The sequence below is a fragment of the Hypoxylon fragiforme genome (genome assembly GCF_022984875.1).
Source record: "Hypoxylon fragiforme strain CBS 206.31 chromosome Unknown GGS25scaffold_11, whole genome shotgun sequence".
Lineage (NCBI taxonomy): Eukaryota > Fungi > Ascomycota > Sordariomycetes > Xylariales > Hypoxylaceae > Hypoxylon > Hypoxylon fragiforme.
The window spans coordinates 1-8776 of record NW_026054766.1 but is presented as its reverse complement, the minus strand read 5'-3'; the positions used below and the strand labels follow the sequence as shown (position 1 = coordinate 8776).

At 49.3% G+C, this 8776-nt stretch overlaps 3 protein-coding genes across 3 annotated transcripts; all 3 read left to right on the top strand.

Moving 5' to 3' along the window:
• Positions 1 to 857: 857 nt before the first annotated feature.
• On the top strand, positions 858 to 3862 carry GGS25DRAFT_512105 (uncharacterized protein). The gene is made up of 4 exons (XM_049262764.1): positions 858 to 1844; positions 1894 to 2822; positions 2881 to 3252; positions 3312 to 3862. The coding sequence occupies exons 1-3, from the start codon at positions 1593 to 1595 to the stop codon at positions 3248 to 3250; spliced, it is 1551 nt and encodes a 516-aa protein (XP_049111925.1). The 5' UTR covers positions 858 to 1592; the 3' UTR covers positions 3251 to 3252; positions 3312 to 3862.
• Positions 3863 to 4735: 873 nt separating this feature from the next.
• On the top strand, positions 4736 to 6765 carry GGS25DRAFT_528725 (uncharacterized protein; the record flags this gene model as incomplete). Its single annotated transcript, XM_049265213.1, has 11 exons — positions 4736 to 4865; positions 4929 to 4979; positions 5061 to 5200; positions 5339 to 5368; positions 5436 to 5508; positions 5569 to 5605; positions 5682 to 5772; positions 5835 to 5871; positions 5964 to 6075; positions 6165 to 6235; positions 6350 to 6765. 11 exons carry the CDS (start codon positions 4736 to 4738, stop codon positions 6763 to 6765), a joined length of 1188 nt encoding a protein of 395 aa, XP_049111924.1.
• A 37-nt stretch (positions 6766 to 6802) lies between these two features.
• GGS25DRAFT_526653 (uncharacterized protein) lies at positions 6803 to 7483 on the top strand (the record flags this gene model as incomplete). Its single annotated transcript, XM_049265028.1, has 1 exon — positions 6803 to 7483. The coding sequence occupies one exon, from the start codon at positions 6803 to 6805 to the stop codon at positions 7481 to 7483; it is 681 nt and encodes a 226-aa protein (XP_049111923.1).
• Between the last annotated feature and the right edge of the window lie 1293 nt (positions 7484 to 8776).

Here is an 8776-nt window from a genome sequence, read left to right as displayed (position 1 = left end):
TAAGCCAGCCGTCTTATAGTCCAAAATCACTATAAGAAGTTGAAGAGTTCGCATTTAAACGCATTTAATCGCATTTAAACGAGTCAACCAACCACATGCCTCAAAAGTCACAGAATCGGAAATAATATGGAGAAGGAGTTTATATAGCGGGGGCAGTAGCTAGCCGAACAGCCCGAGTTGCCAGATTTAGATCATTGATAATGCTGCACCTGCTATTGTACCTGCTATTGTACCTATTAGGTACATATTATCCTCCAATTGAAGTTTGGACACTGATCTTGTTGATAATGATGCAATGGGCATCTATGTATGTATATATGTATGTATGACATGGCAACTTGAGAAAAGCTTGGCTAAAATGGCTTAACTATACTCCGTATCAAGGCTCTTGTTCTTCAATGTATAGTAATACACAACACGTAAGATGGCTCATGGCTATGCATGGGGGGATCTACTGTTAGAGATGTTGAGCCAAGCTACCGTTGAGTTACGTAGTAAAGGAATGATGGCGCTAAAACGATGCCCGTCTCGGAATATCTACTATGTTGCATGCATCAAGTACCACCCAGCTAGTTAGTTAGATCAGTCCTTTTTTCTTCTTCTTTCTTTCTTCCTACCTGTTTTGTTTTTTACACTTAGTTAAGTGTTAAATAGATAGAAGATACCATATATACTAATATGTACTACATTATTTAATTTCATTTTGTGCATCCAAGATATAAAGATGGGTATATGTAAGTAATCATGTTAATCCTTAAGATACACTACATATGTAGATAGTAGATACCTAGGTTAGTACACTAGATGTACCATAAGGATCCCCGGAATTCCTGAGGCTTTTCTCGGTGGAGTTCCTTCACAAATCCGATCTTGGCATGCTATCTAATGCGTATTACGTATGTTACTACTATACTTGTAAATCCTACATGTGAAACAGCAAGGGAGGTACTTGGGGCTTTGGTAGATCTACCATACTAGAGATAAGTACTCAATCTAAAGAACGCTCTTTCCCCACATCCCACCCGTCGCAGTTCAGGTCGTACTTGTCACCTCGAATCAAACCACCGACTGGATTCACCAACTGCATGTGGATTCAAACTTACCTGCCTAGTACCTACTTCCTTACTAACCACCATACAACAACTCTCTTCCTCCTTCACTTTCCCTTTCCCCTTCCGCGCCCGTTGTCCGACGAAGTAACGCATCACAACACGACGCAAGCCGCAACCGACCCCCCTCCCCGAATATCCTCATACCCACTCATAACATACTCATAACATCGGATTCATACTCCCCGCGGCGCCAATCGCTTATTGTCGATCAAGAAGAAGAAGAAACACTGCAAGTTAATCAAGAAAATGTCTGGCCTATGTATGGTTTCTGTAAAGTAGGACGATGATAATATGCGATATCAACTTTCAATGAGTGGCGCTAGTTAGGGCCGTCCCTCATACAACTTGTACAAAGAATCCAGTCGATTCCTCTCTATCGGCTTAGTTTCGTCTACCACCTTCTGTCCCGTCTGTCCCGTCTTTAACCTTCCTCTCCCACAACGGCTGGCCCATCGTGTGAAAGTCCGCAACCGCCTGAAAATGGCGATATCGACCATCTCCAATATCGCCAGTATGGCGTACTTTATTCTTGGCCTTGCCTCTATTCTTTCCGTCGCATCCGCCGAAGATGCCACCACGAGTACTGTACAGGGCAACTTACCTGACTATCTGCAGCAATCCGCCATGTCACTTTCTCTGGACAGTGATGTTGCTCCAGTCCATGTCGATTATAGAATTGCACCTTTGACGGCCGAAACTGGACTCAATCAGACCAATGGGGGTGACCTGAGTGTATGAAGCCCTAATTGTGTTACTGCATAATAGCTAATATGCCTCACAGAGTGTTCGTATGCGAGCAGACATGGTGATTGTTGACCAAACCAACTATAACGAGATCAGCCTAGAGGATAATATTGCCTACATTACTTGCGACTCTACTACCGATAATACCTACATCACTCCCAGCGACGTGCTCAATTCTGTTATGAACAGAAAACCAAGTCCAAGGGCAATTTTGCTTTTTAGCACTGCAGGAACCTATTGTTCACTTGTGGGATCCGACCTGGCGTTCAGAGAGATTTGGACCATGACCAATCCAGACGAAGCTGGGGAAACCAGGAACCTGACTTTGGCCGGTGGGGTTCGTGTCATAATTCCGACAGAAGGCACTGATGCAATGAACGGCACTCGATCTCAAGGCGGGAGTAGTTCGGCCGTGGCTATGAGCATCTTATATAGTATCACGGGTCTAATCACTCTGCTTTTCCTCCTCATCATTGCTACCGGTGCAATTCGGGCACATCGCCATCCTGAACGATACGGTCCTAGAGCCGGTTTCGGCGGAAGACCAAGACAGAGTCGGGCCAGAGGTCTCGCACGAGCTGTTCTTGAGACGCTTCCCATCGTCAAATTTGGAGATCCTGATCCTCGGCCAACGGCTAAACCGGACCCGGAGAATGAGCTGGATAGTATATCGGGGGACAGACAGCCCATAAAATCTCTGACGCAGCCTGACTTGACACCGGCTAGCATCGGACAAGGCGAGAACCCTCAAAATTCTGCTACCCCTGATGCTGCTGTAGCTGCTGTTGCATCGGATAATAATAATGGGAACAACGAACCAGTGGAGGATAACAATCTTGGTTGTTCTATCTGCACAGAGGACTTCAGTGTCGGACAGGATGTGAGAGTCCTCCCTTGCAACCACAAATATCATCCACAATGTGTCGATCCATGGCTAGTCAATGTGTCTGGCACCTGTCCTTTATGGTAAGTCACCACAACATAGGTATTCCAAGCCATCCTAAGCTAATGAACTGTAAACTAGTCGACTTGATCTTCGTCCTCGGGAGGAGGAGGAGGCACCAAATGATGACGGTACAGATATGTACGAAATCGCTCCACAGGAAGCGGCTGGTGGTCATACCAGCGGTCAACTTGCTCCTCCGCATGGGGATGAAGTAGAGATGGCACAGAGACGACGACTATCGCGTCTTCTAGATTGGAACAGGCTTAGACACGCCTCCGTTGATGAGCGTATTCAGGCTCTTCGACAGTATCGGCAAACCCAACAAGGACAAGCGGACGCTTCAGTCGATGACCAAAGACGACATGCTAAATTGTCGGACCGACTACGAGAGAAATTCCACGTCCGGACAAGAGCTCACCCGCCTAGTGAGCCGCCATCTACCAACTGATTGTGGGTTCCGGCAACGCCTAGTTTGAGTATATGTACACGCTGATAGGTTGGGTTTGTAGAAGCCATCAGTTACTAAATGGGTGACGAATAATGCGTTCGGTGGCTAAATACGGACATGAGATAATGGTTTTGAAGTGGACGGGTCAAATGCTATGCCTGAAATAGAACGGCGTCGGATGTTATTAGGGAATGTGTTTAGGGTGTCATGGAAAGGAATCGCATTGGTTGGCGTTAATGTGTGCGAGGCTATCTGGTTTTTGGGCCATCGGGGTCTCGAGGTTCAGCTGGCGTTAGGCAGGACACACGGTGGCAAGCTTTATTACAGTCATTAGGGCAAACCATCCCATATCATGCAGTCGGAATAATGAGATAGATATTGAAATGGGTCACACTTGTTTTCCCCAATCTTGTTGCATCAAATTGGTGACATTGGGATGGTGTGAGGATGAGTCGCGATAGGCCGAGAGGACTTGGTGTGTGAAGATCAGATGTATAGAATAATGATGAGTACAATTTAAGCATAACTACTATGCCTACTTGGTGTAGATGAAGTTAATATTTATACTACAACTACAACTACAACTACAACTACAACTACAACTACAACTACAACTACAACTACAACTACAACTACAACTATACAACACGAAATCCCTAAAAAGTGCTTTCCCCGTTTGAATGAGCTCCCCCTATTGCCGCCATCTCATTCTTACTAGACTAGAAGGGGAGAGATGAAGTGCCCGGCCAGTGCACATACCTAGGTATGTAAGATCGGAGAACCTAAAAGTGGATGGCCTCTATTGTTCAACGTCGTCGAACTTTTCTCGGATGTAGGTCTAGCAGAGATGCTAGGCTGGGCCGGGCCCGGAAAAGGTCGGCAGGATATGAGGTCGCGAACAGGCAAGTAGGTAAAGCGCCTATACTAGAACGCCAATGCGAAACACCTCCCGCGGACTCTACTAACATCAGGATAGGCAATCTCCAGGCACCATCTCTTTTTATGACTCCAGTGTTGTGTCTTTGGATGACTCCGCGTCGGGTTGGCCAAGATGTATTCATCTTAAGGTGTTACGACCAACCTTAAAGTATCCGGTTACTCATCCGAAATAGCGTCCGCCATCCGTTTGGAAAGCGTGAGATTGATCATGGGATCTTAAAATGGGTGGACAAACTTGGGGCTGAAGTTACCTACTCTTTGGGACACAGACACCGCATACACACCCATCCATTCGACTAGATGAACCTTGGGTAGATGTTCCTTCGGCAGAGTAAAGGTAGACACAGCTTACTTTACTAGCCCGATCACACACCCCCCGTGAGCATTATTGGCCCTCTTTCTATTCTCTTCCTTTTCTCCTCGTGTCTGTCCTTTCCCGCGCCACGTCCTTTCTTTCCCGGTGTCCCAAGAAAAGAAACACAAACCAAAGAAACTGCGCGCGATGTGTTAGGAGGCAAGAATATAGGCTAGGAAGTGAATTTCGATATGGCCTCCATTCTGTCTCTCCGAGACAATGGGGTCGCACTATCGACCCGACACCTCGAGTATGATGTCGGGTTTGTCTTCAGCGCGATCCTCACCTTCAGCGCTGGCTCCGTTCTATCGTACTTGCTTGGTCCGTAACCGATGATTTCTGCCTGTGCATGTGAAGAAGCGAATGCGCTAACGAGGACGATAGTACAACGAATACTTGTTGCAAAATGGTGGCGTCTACCATTTGTCGCCTGGGGTAAGCTAAACGAACTCCTCTAATCGCCAAGCATTTGACCTAAGAGAGTGCTTACTAACAGGTAAACGTTGCTATTGTTAGTGGTCCTGTCTATCTATGGTGTTTCATGGGGTTTCGTGTTCGCGTCGACCATCGTCAACTATGGGATAGGAGTCAACTCGAGCCTAGGCGCCTGCTCGGCCGCGATCCTCATATGCCTATTCTGCTACGCTAACTCAAAAGTTCGTATAGTACCCCTTCTCTGACCCTTATCACTTCCTAGTATTGTATCACTATACTAACATCCGCTTAGATTGTGAGCATTCCGGCCTAATACTTTTGGATAGGGGTGTTATGAGCTTACGTTTTTACTCGAATAGTGTATCTATTTGTTTCTCGTCGAAAAGGCGGTATGTGCTCCCTAACACTAATCCCATTCCAACTCACTGAGGGTGAGATTATGCTAATAAATATCAGTTCATCATCCGAGGCGGCACGAAACGGAGACTCGAGTCTAAGCTATACATTTTCAACTCGTTCGGTATAATGAGTAAGTCCTATATGGTCCACTATATCTCCAGATGACTATCAGCAGCTAACTCATTCGTAGCACTATACATGGTCGTGGGCGGCTTAAGTTTCTTCTAGTAGGTTAAGAGCAGGAAACGTCGCCACGTAAGCAGACGAATCATTTCGCTAACGATTCTATGTGCCGATCCTTAGCCGTATGGTCCGCATGGAAAATGGACACTGCATCATTGGAATACAAAACCCGGGGCTGGTGCCTCTTATAGTACTCAGCATCGTGGCTAACGTATAGTAGAGCCTGAGTATTACCCCGGACGCTTCGAGTTAAGGCTGACAATAACGGTATAGGTTTACATCACGTTATTAATTATAAACCCATTTCGAGGTTAGATCACCCCTTTCCGCGACCCAGAGAGTTGTTATGCCTCGAGTTTGCCTATAAGATACCATAGCTGATTTTGGGTCACTTATCACCAGGTATTCCCCTTTTTAAGGGACTTTCCAATGGGACGGCCAACCCTCCTAGACTGCGCGCAGCGGCCACGCGTACTGCTACCGGCGCGCTATGTACTATGATATCCGGTGTAATGTAAGTATATTGTTAGGGAGGGACATTCGTGAATGTACCTACTAGGTATGTGAGCTGGTATATGAGCTAAGACGATAATTTCCCTCTAGAAACTTTTCGGTTCTCATGGCACTCCAAGGCGAACCCGGATGGATATTCCTCACGTGTTGTAACGCGGATAGTACGTATATACTAGATGGTCACTCCGAATACTGATCTTGCTCCATTCCTTTACCCCCTACCTACCTCAAATGAACAAACAACTCATAACCAATCTAATCGTTTTCACTACCAGTCTTATTCTCTACATTAGTCATCTACTGGGTAACAGCTCGCGACAACTCCAGCGCCATCGAATCGGCTCCCACGGCCTCCCCGTCCGCCTCTTCTAACACCCCATCCGATAAGCGCTCCTCGCGCCGGCCCCACTCGGCCTCCATGACCTCACCCCTATCCTCCGCCCTGTCCTCGCGACGGAGCCAGAAAAAATTCACCATCTCTCTCCCACTCAACACCACCAGCTCCTCCCAGTACGAGCACATCTTCGGCGAGCCCGAGCCCGAGACCGAAAACCGAAATCGTGAGTGCCGCCAGTGCGAGCACAAGAAGAAGCAACAGCGCTGCTGCTGCGGGCGCAAGCACGGCTGGCCCCTCCGCCTCGACCTCGACTTCCACACGAAGATACAAACCCGGCTCATTCGGTTCCGCTGATATCGATTATCGCCTGTTCGCCTGCAACAACGGCAGCATGGAGGACATAGCCCTGGACGACACACCGGATACTAACAACAACCACAATGACAGGGGCGGTCACGGAAACGGAAACGGCAAGGGAAAAGCCAGTGACTGGCGAAGAATAAGCAGCATGCGCATAGCAACGGAAGACAACGACCATCACCGCCTCCTCCGGCTCCATCACCAGCAACAACAAGAGCAAAAGCAAAAGCAATCACAAACCCACCCACCAGAACTACCAGCGGACCTCCAAGGCGACGCTCCCAGACAAGAGCTCCGCAACGCGGCTGCCGCGACCTCGGCGGCGATGACCGCGGACCTCGAGCGCATCCGGAAGTACCGCCGGCAGCGGTACGGGTCCGCGGGCAGGATGACGTCGACGACGCATTCGCCTTCTACTTCGCAATCACAGGCACAGGCACAGGCAAAGGGGGAGAAGACACCATCCCAACCCCAGACACAGACACCGGTAAAAGCAGAGACCGAAACAAAGGCAGAGTCAAAGGCAAAAGCAAAGGCAAAGGCAAAGGTAGTAGACTCGGCAGCAATAGGCGTAGCAGTAGCAGTGCCAGCACCTCAACCACCCAAATCACCCAAATCCCCTAAATCCCCTCCCCCTCCCCCTCCTCCTCCTCCACCGCCCCCGCCCCACTACGCCACTCATCTACCCAAGCCTACCGCATCAGCCACCTAGCCTTCGAGGGCGACGACATCATGCGCTGGAACGTGCTTGCGGGGATGGAGGAAGGCTCGGGGAGCGGTAGTAGTAACAGGAATAGCGCTGCTGGTAGTGCTGGAGCCGGGAGCAGGGTTGGTAGTGGCGTTGGTGCTGGGAAGGGGGTTGATCATCCTGCGTGGATTTGAAAAAAAAAAAAAAAAAAGAAAAAGAAAAAAAATTCAAAGTTACTTACCTAGGTTAGGTAGGTTGGGGGGGGGGGGGGGGGGGGGGGGGGGGGGGGGGGGGGGGTGGGGGGGGGGGGGTGGGGGGGGGGGGGGGGGGGGGGGGGGGGGGGGGGGGGGGGGGGGGGGGGGGGGGGGGGGGGGGGGGGGGGGGGGGGGGGGGGGGGGGGGGGGGGGGGGGGGGGGGGGGGGGGGGGGGGGGGGGGGGGGGGGGGGGGGGGGGGGGGGGGGGGGGGGGGGGGGGGGGGGGGGGGGGGGGGGGGGGGGGGGGGGGGGGGAGTTGGAAGGTTGGAGGTGGGTGAGAATGCCTAAAGGAGGCTGAACATCATCGAAACGAGGAAACCTTGGAATAAAAATAAAAAAAAAGTAAAAAACAAGAAAAAAAAAGGAGGGGGGGGGGGTTCGGAGGCTAGGAATAATGGGAGGATAATAAGGATGGGAGGAATTAAGCAAGTAAAGAGGTAAGGGAAGAAGTTTATCGTGGCGGCGTGTGGTGGCGGTGGCAGTGGTCAGCAATTCATGATATGTTCTCTGCTCTTCTCAATGGTTTGGCAGTCAGTTTGTACAATACAATACCTACTAGGTATGTAGTAAGTAATTACATGCCTTTTCAGCTTTCCTAAGAAAGGGGGTTGGCTGACGACGGTAAAGGGGCTGGAGTTAGTAGTATGTATGTACACCAGCCATACTATCTCCATATCCATTATCTTTCCGAGATACCTACCTACCTACCTGGCTGTCAGGCGGCTGAATTTTCAATTTCTTGATATGGAAATCGCTCCATCTTGCGAATATGAAACAAGGATGGATGAATGCATGGATAGTATTTACCTAGGACCTAGGTATGCACCTACATATCCACCGAAGTTATTTATACGCGGGACGACTAACTATTCGTACCTACGTCCGAGAATTTCTTGTTTTCCGAGGCCATGTACTTCGTAAGGATAAGGATAAGGATAAGGATACCAAGGTAGGTTATCTACTCCGATCGTCAACAGAATGCCCAGTAGATAGCTTCAATGCTATGAACCCAGGTAGGCATGCTTGGGATCTGTGGGTAAGTTCGTATTCCATATAGTTACAG